At 34.3% G+C, this 17,257-nt stretch overlaps 1 protein-coding gene across 1 annotated transcript in view; it reads right to left on the bottom strand.

The window, feature by feature from the left end:
• The window catches only part of USH2A (usherin), a 676,006-nt gene that overhangs the window by 574,962 nt on the left and 83,787 nt on the right, over positions 1-17,257 (bottom strand). Inside the window, exon 9 of the mRNA XM_045809720.2 lies at positions 1,889-2,084. Coding sequence (XP_045665676.2) covers positions 1,889-2,084 — 196 coding nt within the window. The remainder of the gene's footprint in view (positions 1-1,888; positions 2,085-17,257) is intronic.

Genomic DNA, 17,257 nt, shown 5'->3' with positions numbered 1-17,257 from the left:
TCTCTACGACATCGGCCAAAGCAACCTTTTTCATGATACATCCCCAAAGGCAAGAGAAACAAAAGATAAAATGAATTTATGGGACTTCATCAAGATTAAAAGTTTCTGCACAGCCAAGGAAACAGTCAGAAAAACTAAGAGGCAGCCCACGGAATGGGAGAAGATATTTGCAAATGACACTACAGATAAAGGACTGGTATCCAAGATCTACAAAGAACTTTTCAAACTCAATATACGAGAAACAAATAAACAAATCAAAAAATGGGCAGAAGATATGAACAGACACTTTTCCAATGAAGACATACAAATGGCTAACAGACACATGAAAAAATGTTCAAAATCATTAGCCATCAAGGAAATTCAAATCAAAACCACACCGAGATACCACCTTACGCCAGTTAGAATGGCAAAAATAGACAAGGCAAGAAACAACAATTGTTGGAGAGGATGTGGAGAAAGGGGATGCCTCCTACATTGTTGGTAGGAATGCAAGTTTGTACAGCCACTTTGGAAAACAGTGTGGAGGTCCCTTAAAAAGTTAAAAATTGAGCTACCCTGTGATCCAGCCATTGCACTACTGTGTATTTACCCCAAAGATACAGACGTAGTAAAGAGAAGGGCCATATGCACCCCAATGTTCAGAGCAGCAATGTCCACAATAGCTAAATCATGGAAGGAACCAAGATGCCCTTCAACAGATGACTGGATTAAGAAGTTGTGGTCCATATATACAATGGAATATTACTCAGCTATCAGAAAGAACGAGTTCTCAACATTTGCTGCAACATGGACGGCACTGGAGGAGATAATGCTAAGTGAAATAAGTCAAGCAGAGAAAGACAACTATCATATGATTTCTCTCATCTATGGAACATAAAAACTAGGAAGATCGGTAGGAGAAGAAAGGGATAAAGAAAGGGGGGGTAATCAGAAGAGGGAATGAAACATGAGAGACTATGGACTATGAGAAACAAACTAAGGGCCTCAGAGGGGAGGGGGGTGGGGGAATGTGATAGACCAGTGATGGGTAGTAAGGAGGGCACATATTGCATGGTGCACTGGGTGTTATACGCAACTAATGAATCATTGAGCCTTACAACGGAAACCAGGGATGTACTGTATGGTGACTAACATAATATAATAAAAAATCATTTAAAAAAAAAAAGGGGGTGTTCCCAGATTACCAGGATCCTTGCCAAATCTGAACGAACATAAACATCACATGAAAATCCAGACGTAATGGAAGATCAAGGTCACACAAAGAAACTTAAGGGTATACATACTCAAACAAACAATTCCTGAGTTTTCCAAAATATACTCATGGTTTAATCAAAATGCCTGTAATTTTAAAAAAATACAACTTTCCTGAAAAGATAGAGTCAAAAATTAGAGTGCTATTTCTGAAAACTACCTAGTTACTTGGATTCATGAAGATTTAATGAACAAACTTTTCTAACCAAATAGTATCATTTTTTTAAGTTTTTCTTTAAATTCCAGTTAGTTAACATACAGTATAATATTAGTTTTTCAAGTGTATGATAGAGTGATTCAGCCCTTCCATACAACACTGGGTGCTCATCACAAGTGCAGTTCTTAATCCCCATCACCTATTTAACGCCATTCCCCCACCAACCTCCCCTCTGGTAACCATCAGGCTGTTCTCTATAGTCAAGAGTCCACTTTTTGGTTTCTCTCTCTCTTTTTCCCTTTGCTCATTTGTTTTGTTTCTTAAATTCCACATGAATGAAATCATATGATACAGTATCAAAACACTTTCTTAAGTAAGATAGCAATAACATAATTTAAAATGACGTGCATTGTATAAGGCACATGGGCCTCAAAGCCCAAATCAGACTTTGTTATTCGTTATCTATGATTTGCTAGTTACCTGTCGTGTTATGCTCACAATCATCACAGACCCCTCCACCTCCTCTGTGGTGCTCAAATGGAAATGGGTCCACTGAGATGTTGTAGTGGCAGCTTCTGGAATGGTTGTTGCATTGACAAGTTTTACAATTGAAAGCATGAACTTGATCACCTTGGCGGAAAGGCTTATCATTATAAAGAGGCAAGCAGTGATCACACTGAAACAATAAAGTAACAGAACAATAAAGAAATATAAAGCTTTTTTATGTAACAAGCACTTTCATTAGACGTAAAACTAATATCAAAGAGTTAAAAGCAAGTATTGTTTTTGAAAAAAAATGTTTAATAAATCAAAATTAGCATCTTATATGCATGGTAGTGTGAAATGGTAAGTGTCCATACAAGCTGAAACTATGCAAAACAATCTTAATAACCAATGGGGAAAGTTATGATTGTTCAATAATCTTTAATTTTTTTTTTTGTCAAAACATTAAAACTTGGCTTCTAGTTTGGGTTTCCACAAGTAAAGAGCTTGGAGTCACCACTCTATCCTAACAAGTAAAAAGCTGAATAGACTGAAAAATCAACAACTCTTCTTGGATCTCTAAGGGGGAAAAACAGGACAAATAAGTCCCCAAGACTGGGAAGACAGACTGACAGATAACAGGGAGTTTCAGTGACAAAAGCAGAGACTCAGTAGCAGCAGCTTCCATGGGAACCAATTCCAGGGGAAAAGAAACAAAAAAAATTAAAAAATAAAAAAATAAAACTTAACTGTACTTAACAAATTGCTGGAGGTTCAGTAGGAACAAGTCTGAGAATTGAAGACTCCAAGGGGACCTAGTTATAATGGGGGCTCCCAAATATTTTGTGAGACTTACTTCCAGGAGTTTAACCAAGTTCTCACAGTAAATCTTAGGGAAATATTTTCTCGTACTACCGCCAGAAAGAGGAAAATGGAACCATTTTGAAATAAATCAGTGCTCACTGCACTTCTTAACAATATCTGCCCTCAGCAGAAATTAGTTAACCAGAGCCTAAACTGCTGGGGTATTATCAGAACCTGACTTAGGGAAGGGAAATACCCAACTCCAGCCCACTCCAGTCATCCTGTCTCACCTATCTGGGGGAGAGACAGAGAAGCACCTGCAAAGTTCACAGTCCAGAAGCACAAGCTCACTAAAAGATTGAGACCTAATCACAGACTATAGAGTGCTTCCCCCACACTTCACCACATTGTTAAAGGCTTGTATACAACAGTTCCTTTTACCAGGTACATCATCTGTCTATGAAGAAAAATTTCAAGGAACACCAAAAGCAAAACAAAACAAAACCAAAAATCCACTTGCACAATTTGAAAAGAGCAAGCATCAGAATCAGATATGTAAGGAATGTTGGAATTATCAGAGCAGGAATTTAAAACACCTATGATTAAAACACCTATCCTGTAATGGATAAAGTAGACAGCCTGCAAGAACAATGGATGGGCAATGTAAGAAGAGAGATGGGAATCCTAAGAAAACAACAAAAAGATATGCTAGAGAGAGATCACACAGAAATGAAGAATGCCTTTGATGAGCCTATTAATAGATTGGACTCAGCTGAGGAAAGAATTCCTGAGGTAGATATATCAATAGAATCCTAAAAGCAGAGAACAAAAACTGAAAAAACAAAACAGACAATCCAAGGACAGTGGGACAACTAGAAAAGTTATAACATACACATAATGGGAACACCAGAAGGAGAAGAAAGAAAGGAACAGAATAATTATTTGAAACAATAATGACTGAGAATTTCTCCAATTTAATGTCAAACACCAAACCTCAGATCCTCAGGAAGCTTAGAGAACCTCAGGAAGCTTAGAAAACACCAAGCAGGGTAAATACTAAAAACAAAACAAAACAAAACAAAACAACAGTATCTATACCCAGGTCCATAATTTTCAAACTACAGAAAATCAAAGAGTAAAGGAAAAATATGAAAGAAGCAGAGTTTTAAAAACACCTAACCTGTGGAAGAACAATGGTAAGAATTATATCTAACTTCTCCTCAGAAACCGTGCAATTAAGAGGAGAGCAGAGTGAAATGCTTAAGCGTTGAAAGAAAAAAGCCACGAACCTAGAATTCTGTACCCTGCAAAATTTTCCTTCAAAAGTGAAGGAGAACTAAATACTTTCTCAAACAAAAATTGAAATTTGTGGCCGAACTGCCTTGCAAGAAATGTTGAAAGTTCTTTAGAGAGAAGAAAAATACTATAGGTCAGAAACTTGGATCAGCATAAAGAAAGAGCAACAAAGAAGAAATAAGTAAAGGTAAAACTTTAAAAATATTCTTACTGTCAGTTATAAATATGAAAGGCAATAAAAATTAGACTAACATTTAGTAGGCTGTAAGTTAACATTTGAAACTTTGAGAATTAAATTGTTTTATTTCTTTGTAAAAAAAAATGAGTAGTTTGAATCACGCTTGCTTTCTTATCCTATAACTTTCTAGTCTATGCCTTGCTGAATGGTCATATTGCTTTGTAAGTATTGATGGCCTTCCATCATTTCAATCTTCCATCATTTCAATTAGCACAATCTTTGTGCTTTCACTGTCCTCATAACCACTCTCCTCATTTTTAAGTTTAGCCTTTGCTGAGTTGATCTAGCTGCATATATAAAGTCTTTCAAATGGCGGCACTGGTCAGCTATTTCTTCTGTGAAGAAAGGAATGTTCAATCCCCTTTCGTGAATTTGTGTTTCTCAAATGTCACATGGGTTTATTACTGACAGACTAGGAAGCAGCACAACTACAAGCTTCTTTGAATGGATGTGCACTGACCAATCCCCAACAGACTTTGAAAGAAGACTCATGATTGATCACTGATCATGATATGCATTGTTTCCACAGTAATTTGTAGACTGAAGAGCCAGTAGCTAAATCTGTACTTTATGCAATTACTCACAGTTAATATACCTTAATAACTAATATCTGAACCATGTTGTTGGAGGATTGGTATTATCTAACTATGGTAACTGAAATTCATGTATATTAGAAATGTACAAAGTATTTTTAAAGATTTTGTTAAATATGGCCAAATTCCTTCTAGAAAAATTAAATTTATAGTCCCACCACCAGAAATATCTGAGAATGTCCATTTTATGTTCTGTTCCACTTAACACTGATTACCTCGTCATGATCTTAAGAAAAATATTAATCACTGCTTTAGTATGTATGTCTTTGGTTACTAGTAAAGCTAAATGTTTTTCATCTGGCTCTTGGTCAAATATAATCTTTTTTGAGGAAACTTCATTTGTATTTTGCATATTTTTTCTTATTGATTTTAACTATCTTATTATATATTAAGTACATTTTTTTGCCAGTCAAATGGTGAGGATTTAGTTCATAATTTTCAATATATACTTATATTTTATTTTTTTCTTCTACTTCACTTTTACTTTATTGACCAACATTTTCAGCAAAACAGGTAATATATATCACATAGTCATGATGGTAGCATATTTGTATTATTTCTGAATTTAATGGATATATCTTTAAAGTTACAATCTGTCTAGTGATGTTGACCATCTCAGGTAAATTATCATTTAAAAGAATTATCTATTCCAAAATAACAAGAAGCCTTTACATAAAAAAATAATAAATATATTGCCAATTTTATTAAAGGTCCTGATTTAACTATTTGACCTATTGAGTTTATAAATTGTTATATAGGTTAATAAGTTAATTAGAATCTACACTTGCATGATTAGAATAAACTCAACATCATTAATGGTAAATAATAGTTAAAATTATTTAGGATTTTTACATTTCTATTAATAAATTAGATCATTCCATGTTTTTATAAAGACATTAAAATAAATAAAACCTTAACATTTTAATGGGGAGTCAGTATATACTTCAACTTATCAAGTTAATTTTAATATCTGAATGATCAGAAAGAAAATTCTTATTTTGTACACACCCTAAAACTTACTGTAGTTTGTCAAATTATATTACATATAAAGTATGATTGATTCAAGATAAGATTTAAAATAATAGGAGCACCTGGTGTCTCAGTCAGTTAAACATCCAACACTTGATTTTGGCTCAGGTCATGATTTCAGGGTCATGAGATTGAGCCTTGCATTGGGGCTCCATGCTCAGTGCAGTCTGCTTGAGATTCTGTCCTCCCTCTTCCCCTTCCCCCACTCACATTCTCTGTGAAAAAAATAATATATACATAAATAACAGAACTTCTGAATTAATTTTCTTGCCCCTCCATTTTTTGTAAAATACTTATTGAATTCTGAAGTGCCCAATTTTTCTCAGTTACATATTTAAATTATGAATTAAGAGAGTCAAATTATGTAACATCTCAAAAAGTCTTCCTATCTATTCATAATAATGATCCTTTGCAATTTGTTTAAAGACCATAAAAAATTATTTTGATATTTTAGACAACAAAGGTTATTTCCTTTTACTATTTTCTGCAATAAATGTTTAATATTTCAGAAGAGTTTGACACATTTCATAATCATTATTGGGACAAGCTGCAGTCAAAAGCATTTTTGCCAATATATTTTCCTCTACTAGTTCATAGTTGAACAATTTCTTCCCTTAATATTTTTAAAGTCAGAAAGAAAAATATATATAAGAATTTAATTGTCCAATGTGTCACTATTTTATGGTATTCTGAAATTTTTAGCAGGAAAGCACAGTTTTTCTACTTAGCTGAGGAAAAGGAAAACAAAAGACAAAGAGAGGAAAATGAGAATGGAAACATCACGATTTTCCCATCATGTAGTACTACATTACAATAATTGGTAACAAACACACTCTTCCATTTTGGTCAATTTTTTTAAATATTTTATTTATTTATTTGACAGAGACAGCCAGCGAGAGAGGGACACAAGCAGGGGGAGTGGGAGAGGAAGAAGCAGGCTCATAGCAGAGGAGCCTGATGTGGGGCTCGATCCCATAATGCCAGGATCACGCCCTGAGCCCAAGGCAGATGCTTAATGACTGAGCCACCCAGGCGCCCCCATTTTGGTCAATTTTTAAAAACAGGTATCATATTCTTTTTGGAGTCATAAAGATTCATTCTCCCCAAAACCATTTCTTGTCCTTTGGGCTGGATAGCTGTTCCTTTTCTCTTAACCTGCTGCACTTGATACCCTGACCTGACCATGAGCCTATTGCTTTGAACCAAAATTATTGGTTTACTTATATGTATCTTCCAGGAATTGAAAGCTATTGACTTTTGTACTCCCTGTGTCATCTACACAGTACAAGCTTAATAGGCAATGCGAAGCTGTTAACTGAAAATTCACATGTGACAATAACATTAATATCCAGAGTAGTCATTCTTAAGAAAATGTAGAGAGGGGAACAATGGGAACAATTAATAAATAGGGTAAGGTTATGTAAAGACTTGATAATTGGCAGTTATTAGATGACTTGCGGTAAACAACTTACAAATACAAAAGTCATTTTGTAAAAGAAAGATATGTGACAGTCAGAAACAATACTGTTTGTGTTCCCCCTCTCGCTGGCTGTCTCTATCTCTGTCAGATAAATAAATAAAATCTTAAAAAAAAAAAAAGAAAAAGAAACAATACTGTCAGTTATGGCTCTTTGTCTCCCCAAAAATTAAAAGTGGAGGAATTGACCTCTTTTAGTTTTCTTTCACCAACAACGACCACTTGCAAATCAAATTATATAGAATCCAATGTTAGACATTAGGTATAAGCTTGAAGTCAGACATTTTAATTCAATTGGTGCTGCCACTAACTGTAAAAGATAACATGAAATACAGACTATCTATGTGCTGGGCCCTCTATGAAGCATTTAACATGGGTTATTTCATTGAATCCTTTAGGCTTTGGGTCATATAAATATCTCACATCTGATTTCTCTTTGTTGATTCGCTAGCCCTATGCTCTCACATAATTAATTCTAACTCTTTAAGCCTTATTTTTCTCATTTATACCATGGGGGTAAAAACACCTGCCTCATAGTGTTGTTGTAAAGACCAAGTGCTTAGCAGGCTGTCATATAGTAACATGTGAAGTAACATAGTTACTTCAGTCAACACAGCCTATTACTTTATTAGATTGGCAACTGAGGGTTAAAGAGATGAAGTAACATGAAAAATAGCATTGGACAGAGGGTCCTTGAATCTACTTTACCTCTGTGAATCTCAGTTTCTTTATCTCTAAAAGGAAGGCAACTCAATATCTTAAGTATTTTTGACTCAAAATAATCTGAGCATAAGTGGTAATACTTAAATAATGTCCCACACAAAGCCTGGCAATATTACATATTCAAAATCTGGAAGTTACAAGATGGAGGAGGAGGAAAGAAGAGGAAGAGAGGGGTAAAAAGCCAACATTGGTGTTGATCTGAAGTTTGAGTGACACGTGCAGTATATAAGACTGTCCCTGTGCAATATATTAACTATAATTCTTAACAGGGGATTCTGTGATCATAAATGCTCTAGTGCATGGTCTGATTTAGAGGATGTCTACAGAATGGAACAATGAAAAATTAATGACCAAAATTCATTTCTAGTTAATTTTGTCATCTGTAGCTACACTGCAGAGGAGGCCTTATCTACACTTACTTCCTAGGAGCCATCAGATATCATTAGCATATAACTATCACTTCTTCTAGTAGGCTTAACTGTGGGGGAGATATATTCTAACTGGATAAATGGAAGAATAGATGAAAACTCACTTTCTGAGTTGCTGGCTTTGGAGGAGAGAAATGAGCTCATTAAGTTCTCTTCCCCAAGTCAATTAGCCATGCAATTAATCTCATTTCCAATTTTTTTAAAAAACTCTATCCCGTTGCAAAAACTTTGGCCAAATGCAAAATTTTCTAAAGACAATGCCAGAAGACTATTTTTTTTTACTTCATTTGAAAGTCCTCTTACTGACAACTTTGCTCACCCAGTGACGGTGTTTTTACTATTCAAGTTATGCTTTCTTGCATAAAAGGTGGTAGAAGGGATGATATGGGATCTGTGGTTCTGTCATAATGATTACAGATGCAGTTTGTCTTTTACAAAGCAACTGCTGGCTGTTTGAGTTTGGGATGTTGCCTACATGAGGTAGTGGAGTAAATCCAGCAAAAGCATGCCTTTGATATTTTTATGAAGACAACATTACTGTTTTTTGATTGTGATCTAAAAAATAAATCTCATCTAAGATTTTATTTTTACTGTCACCTAAAAGCCATTATCAAAAAGGCTTGTAAATAAGACTACAGTAATTACTATTATCAATGCTTCAAAGATACAACCCTGGCTTTTTTAACATTTAAAATGGAAGAGGAATTTGCCACTGACCTAATGGAGTGGCTTGAGTCTAACAAGTGGCTGTTATTGAAAATGGCTAGTTACTGTCTGTGGACAATAAAAAACCTGCAGAAATATTGGTAACATTTTATCTCTACTTAAAGAAAACAGCATAGCTATCATTTACAACTCTCAAATTGAATTTTTTAAAAAATATATTATCATACTAGGGTGGCAAGAGTTTGTAGAAAAAGCCAGTGCAGACGTTAGTCCTAGGACGGCAATTTATTTACACCTGCCAGGACATTCCATTGAACCCAACAATTCCAGTGGGAATTTGGAAAAGTATATTTTTAAAACTATTTGAGAAATATTTTTTTAAATTGTGAAGAAAAGGATACAATGCCCCAAAGAGAATGGTTTGAAAATGTCATTATCTTCAAAGAACTATAATGAGTAATTATTTTACAGTGTTCACTTTTAAGTTTTGAATTGCCATTGATACTTACAAGACATGGAAATTCATAGCAAGAGGGAGATAAGATATAGAAATATATCTTTTGGAGGTCTCCTCAAGATATATTAAGGTTTTGTAGAGTTTTTGTCTCTAGATAACATATAGTATTTTGAGAAAATAGTGATAAATGAACAGATATCCCTTGTCCCAATTGGTGTGAAATATAAGCAAAAGTCTATTATTCATTTTTTTGGTTCATATAAGACATTTTCTATGTACTTGGAGTCTTCTACAATATAGCATTTAATATAAATAAAAATCTGACTTAAAAAATTATAAATATAAATGTAGAAAAATATTCAGAATAAGGTTTGAATTTAAAAACCAAGTTTAAAGATAACATGTAAAGTATAATCCCATTTTCTAGAGAGGCAGATTCATCTATGGATATGGATATAGAGCTACAACTTTAAGAAGATAGAGAAAGACGATACAGATTTACAATAACAATAATAAAAGATCTGTAAGAATATAAACTTAGAGCATTTGCCAAAGGTATCTATGGGTGGTGAAGTTATAGATGACTTTTACTTTTTATAAGTTTATTTTTTCCAAAGGATGCATTTATTACTAATGTATTAAAAATGGAGGGCAAATAAAATGCAACTGCATGGATAGTTACAAGAAAATTATACATAATTTGCATGTAACACTTCACAAAGAACAGCTAAGAAAATTAAAATGTTCCAGTTTTAAATTATACACAGATCAGTAAGATACTACAGAGAAAATGATGATCTTTTCAAGTACAATGTAGGCTGAGTTTATGAATTACCAGCAAACAGTATGAATTTTTTACAGATATAAAATGTTTCCAAACAATGAGATTAATAAGGATTTTGAGAGAGGACAGTCGAAATTTCTGTTGTAAAATTTGATTTAAAAGTTACAAAACTAAATGACACACTGACACATTGGCCTTTGATCTTAAGGACGATGCTGTATTACTATCATTTTGAGTGGTTTACAAAGATAAAAGACAAGTAATACTTTGTAGTCTATTCTTTGATTATAAAATTTCATGAAACTTGAATTTTTCGTTTCATAACTGTGTCTCCTTACAATTCCTTCCAGATAACCCAGAGAACCATGACAAAATAGAATAATGTTTGAGTAAATTATGAGCATTATGAATACATTTTTGAAATCTCCCAATTTTTTTCCATCTTTTCTATCAATGACCTTTAAATTTTTATTTAAAACCTAGGAACATTTATGTATATTTTATGGTTTCTGAACCAGATGGTTTTTTACTTAATGTTTTCCCAATCTCCAGTTGATCATTTGTCACTTTCAATTATATGCTTCTTTTATAACAACTGGATTCCCCCTGATATGTCCCTGGAAGCTCAGATTATAAGATTAGACAATGGGTATATCAGGATTGAAGACCTTTATGACTGATTCGTTTAATTGCTTTCATTTTAATAGCTTCTTGAGGGCTTCTAATCAACCCCATGAAGTTGCAGCCAAACACTTAGACATATTCAGGTAGGATAGTCATAGAACAATCAGTGAATCTAGAAGACGCGAATGAAAATCTATTTTATTACATTGTATTTTAATAATACACAAAGGTATTTCTGTCTTTTGGATAATTAAACTAGAATAGTATTCTTTTGTTACCATTATACACGAGCAAAGACAATCTTCCAAAAGATAATCCACAGGTCCAAAAGAATTTGTACCAACACGCACCCATCACTCTATTTTTAATCCATTATTTATGAATACGTTCAACTTTACAGAGAAAGTATGAACTTTATATTTATTCAGTCACTTATCCAACAATCCTTAATGACCACTATGTATCTTTGAAGGAAGAAAGAAGAAAATGTTTTCTTAGCCAAAGATACATCAAATCCCTGGGAAGGTTGGGGCGGGGCAGGTGTTAGGGGGGTGGAGAATCTTCCTGAAAGTTACAGAACTGCTCAACAGACTTAACAGACTCAATGCCCTTTGAAAACTCAAGTTCAGAAAAATGACCATGAATCATCAAAAAAAAAAAAAAAAACTTGTCTTCAACATTCGCAGATTAAGAAAACAGAGAAGTGAACAACCTGCTTTTGAATTATTTCAGAAAATGTATCGATTGGTTTCTTAAATGTCAATTTTAAAAAGTCACATCTGGAGGGGTGTGTGGCTGGCTCACTCAGAAGAGCATGCAACATGGACGGCACTGGAGGAGATAATGCTAAGTGAAATAAGTCAAGCAGAGAAAGACAATTATCATATGATTTCTCTCATCTATGGAACGTAAGAACTAGGAAGATTGGTAGGGGAAGAAAGGGATAAAGAAAGGGGGGTAATCAGAAGGGGGAATGAAGCATGAGAGACTATGGACTCTGAGAAACAAACTGAGGGCTTCAGAGGGGAGGGGGTGGGGAAATGGGATAGGCTGGTGATGGGTAGTAAGGAGGGCACGTATTGCATGGTGCACTGGGTGTTATATGCAAATAATGAATCATCGAACTTTACATCAGAAACCAGGGATGTACTGTATGGAGACTAACATAATATAATAAAAAAACATTAAAAAAAAAAAAGAGCATGCAATGCTTGATCTCCGGGTTATGAGTTCAAGCCTCACATTGTGTGTAGAGATTACTTAGATAAATAAAAATCTCTAAAAAAAATTTAATTAAAAATAAAAAATCAGGGGCACCTGGGTGGCTGAGTTGTTAAGTGTCTGCCTTCAGCTTAGGGTGTGATCCCAGAGTCCTGGGATTGAGCTCCACATAAGCCTCCTCCACTATGAGCCTGCTTCTTCCTCTCCCACTCCCCCTGCCTGTGTTCCCTCTCTCACTGGCGGTCTCTCTCTCTGTCAAATAAATAAATAAAAATCTTTAAAAAAAATAAAAATAAATAAAAAGTCATATCTGGAAAATCTGTAAGAAGCAGTTAATTCCCCAGTAATGGTAAACAATGAAATAAGACTTTATTTTTCCTTAAGTCTAGTACATAACATACAGACTAAAATTTTAGAGGCACAAAGGACAACTACAGGTGCTGCCTTATTTTATTAAACATTTATAGAGAAAATAGCATATTGTCTATATTTTTTAAATCACTGCAATTATCATGGACTATTTTAATAGTCTACTTATCTGTTTTCCTTATTTGCCTCTAGGCTTCTTCAATCAGAAACTAGATTTTACTGATGTAATCAACCACAGCATAATGCTTGAAATGTTATAAATTGCTCAATAAATGTTTATTGAGTAAGGGAATGAACAAATGAGTGAAGAAACCAATGAATCGATGATGCAACAGAGCTCATTTCTATCAGTGAATTCATTTCCTTCATTTTTTGCTGGTTCTAGCAAAAAAATCAAAGTGAAAGAAAATTATTTCCTTTCCTGCCCTCAATAGTAAAATACCCACAAATGTCTTTATCTAGGCAATGCTTTTCATGCAATAAGAACAGCCAATATGTTATGGTGTCAGTCCTAAGTGATTCATGTTTACCAGGTGACTAAATCTTTCTGATAACCTATGAAGTAAGAGTTGTTATTACCTCCATTTTACAGATGAGAAAACTGAGGAATAGGAAAAAAAAACAATAATTTTCTAAAGTCACCTACTGGAATGATAATTAGTATAAACTAGAATGTAAAAATTCATAAGGACAGCAATGCTTGGTGTATTTTATTCATTACAATATTCCTAGTTCCTAGAAGCCCTCACACATAGTAGGCACTCAATTTACATATTTATGAAAAACATATTATACATAAATATATACATATGTGTGTATATACATATGTGTGTATATATTTATGTATAATATTCTCTTTGTTCTCTTTTAGAACTCTCACTCCTAATCACCATGTTATGCTGGCTCCAGGGATAGAAAATGATCTCAGGGAGAGAGGCGTTGAGTGGATCCACTATGGCTAACTGTTCATACTTATCTCCTTCTGCTCACTGCCTAACTATATGACAGAGTCCTGGAAACCCAAGGTTGGAGACATTCCCCTCTACCCGCTACAGCTGGAAAAATCAGAGGTATGTAGGCACCCCCCGCCTATGTGGGAAGGGGAGGAAGGCAATCTGTTCCAAAGTGAAAAATTATAAAATGCTCACTTTTTAGAAGTCAGTATGGTACTCCTTACTGAACTAAAAGAGGCAATTTGTTCAACTATTCCCAAATGGCATAAATGAATTAGAGATCTTCTGAAAGTCTGTAAATTGGTCCTTTCTCATCAGATCAGTATGTTGGAAATTTTAAGAGCCTAAATCTCTAATAATAATAATTGTCCTCCGGCTCTATTCACAGCTTCCTCTTTCCTTTGGATTAGCAGTTCAATTGTAATTCAAATGATGTGGTTTCAGGATAATTTCTTTTGTCTACTAGATAGAGAAATCATCTTTATAAACATAAAAATTTCAGTGTACTCTTATAACTACTTTTTCCAATAGAAATTTCCCTATGCAGCTCTAGTGGTCCAATCACAAAGGTATGTTTAGACAAACGTGTTAATTTCTTATCAATGATAGACTGGGCAGGATGTGTGTGGGGGGTGAAAACACAGATGAAACTTCCACTGCATAGAGAATCTAGACAGAAAGTGGCTTAGTGCTTTGCACATGACAGGTGATCAATATGTTTGATGAATGAATGACCTAATAGACTGTTTACATTTATGACATGTTACAGGACTGTATCTTAATGTTTCTAGTATTTGTTTGAATAGTAACATTAAAGGTTTAAAGATAAATGCAATATTTTCCAGCATACTTTTACATATAGGTTATTATGTAATCTCAATTAGCAAACCCCAAACAATTATCATGTCTTGCCATTGAGAAGACAGAAATCTTCATGTATTTATCCTTCAATTCTTTCCTCAGTAATTATCTTCCTCTGGTTAGAAATTCTATTCATATAATTAAAGTGCCCACAGAAAGTATGTACTTAGCTGCTCTCTAGGTGCTGAAATTAATAGCATAAATTAAATACTAATACTATTGGACAATACTGATCAGACAGTTATGGTGATACAATGATCATGAACACTTAACATACGTAGCCTGACAATTCAAGTTAATACATATTGACTACTTTTAGAAACTTTCTAATTTATGCAATGCCTTGTCTGTACCTCTGAAGGCAAATTTCAATGGAGGATTAGAAAATCATCCAATAAAACCAATTTTGATAACATGGGAAACAAAATCAACATTTCTAAAAATACAGACTGTAGGGGGCGCCTGGGTGGCTCATTCGGTTAAGCGTCCGCCTTTGGCTCAGGTCATGATTGCGGGGTATTGAGACAGGTGTTGAGCTCTCTGCTCTGCAGGGAGTCTGCTTCTCCCTCTCACTCTCCCTCTGTGCTTTCCACCCCCCACCTCAACTAAATAAATAAAATCTTTAAAAAAAAAGAGAGACTTTAAGCAGAATCATTTGGACAACTATTTCAGTTCTACACATGGTCTATACAAAAATACAACTGATAGGGTGGCCTGGGTGGCTCAGTCGGTTAGGTGTCTGACTCTTGGTTTCAGCTCAGGTCATGATCTCAGGGCAGTGAGATCAAACCTCACATGGGGCTCCATTCTGAGTGCAGAGTCCTCCCTCTCCCTCTGTCTTTGCCCTTCTCCCCACTTGTGCTCTCTCTCTCTCTCTTGCTCTCACTCTAAAATAAATAAAATCTTTAAAAATACATATAACTGGTAGTCAATAAACATAAGGAGGGAACTTCTGACTGTGAATGCAGACCATCTAACAATGTGTAGCTGTTGAATGAAACATCCATTTGCATGACAGGCACTGGCGTCTTATTAATTTTGAATACTGGTCATTGTTTAATATTTGATTTCTCCCTTGGCCTGCCTGCCCTTCTTTATTGCCTCTTTCTCTTTAATTGTGGGACTTGTCAGAGCACTAAATAGAAAAGACACATAGGAGATACTTTTCTCCCAAGAGTCCGGAAAGAGGACTTTATGGTTTCTTCCAGTTTGTAGGTAGTGGCCAAGCCAAGGCAATTCCATTGTAAGGAAACCATAATAATTTATTCCTACTCATATGCCAGAAAATGTGGCCTGGAAGAGAGAACACATTTGTATAGGATAACCTGCACTATTTTATAAAGGAAGTCAATGAAGAGAAAATGGAGTCATCATATTAAAATGTTCTTTACATGTACCTCTTCAAAATACAAATTCATATTTTAAGAAGTAAAATACATTATTTTTCAAAGATTTTATTACTTATTTTAGAGAGAGAAAGAGAGCACATGTGCAAGCAGGGAGGGCGAGAAGGGGAAGGAGAGGGAGAAAGAATCTGAAGCAGACTCCTCACTGAGCCAGAAGACCAACGCAGGGCTCGATCTCACGACCTGGAGATCATGACCTGAGCTGAAACCAAGAGTCAGGATGCTTAACTGACTGGGCCACCCAGGCATCCCACCATTAGAGTTTCTCTACACTTAATGAGTGAACACAAAAATGCATCTGAGTTACTCTTTGGATAGAAAGCCATATTATATTGGAAATTTTATCTAATGATAGGCTTGAGTACCAGATTAATAAATTTTAAAAATCCTTTTATTAGTATAGCTACATTTAAATTTTTCTTTTAAGATTTAAAATGTCAATGATGTTTATATTATCTATTAATTATAAATTGTTGGTCTAAATAATTTGTTTGCACTAAAGTCATCTCCACTCATTATAGTAATTAGTGTCTGCCAGGAAATCTTTTTTGACTTTCACAAATGAAAGTCCTTCAATATTTTCAAATACTTGCATCTGTAATCAAGATGTTATGGTTGTACCGTAGCATAATGTTCTACACATAGAAAGCATTTCATAAATATTTGTTGAATGAAGCTAGCAAATGATCAATCTTCACATTAAAACTATAAAGGTACACAGTAATCATGAATTTTATAGCAGTTATTCCATGCCAAGGAGAGTCACCTCCACTCTCTTTTTAGCAGTAGCATGAATACTTAACATAGATGATATGTTCCTGATAGATTAATAAATCATACTATAATATTTTAAGAAAATTATATTAAAATATTTAGGACTGCAACATTTATAAATAATAAAAAAGCAAACAATTGTGTTCTTATATTCACCACCTGACTTAAAAAACAAAACACCACAATATATATTTCACTCCTCCAGTAACACCTGAACTTACTAATATTCGTTCACATGCTTTTCTTCATATTTACATTTTATATTTATGTATTACTTAGTAGCAGTATTGTCTTGTGTGTTTTTAAATTTTACATAATGGTATACTGTATATATTATTCTACAAGCTTTTTGTATTCAATTGTTTGAGAGTCTAGTCATGCTGATGTAATAGCTATGTTCATTCAGAACTGCTACTATAAGGATCCATTTAAATATTTGCAAATTGTTTTCCCATAGTGGTGGCAACTTCGCATCGGTGGTGGATGAGTTGTCAGTAATCTACACCCTCGTCAGCAACTGAAATTTTCAGATTTTTTGAATCTTTACCAACCTCATGAGAATAAAATGTTATCTCATGGTTATGTTTACTTTACCGATAACCAGTAAAACTGCAGATGTTTTCATATGTATATTGGTCCTTTGAGTTGTCATTTCTAACTAAC

Source organism: Ursus americanus, chromosome 2, assembly GCF_024610735.1.
Source record: "Ursus americanus isolate L20-20 chromosome 2, mUrsAme1.1.p, whole genome shotgun sequence".
Classification (NCBI taxonomy): domain Eukaryota; kingdom Metazoa; phylum Chordata; class Mammalia; order Carnivora; family Ursidae; genus Ursus; species Ursus americanus.
Note: the sequence above shows the minus strand (reverse complement) of the source record. Positions and strands in the feature narration are given on the sequence as shown.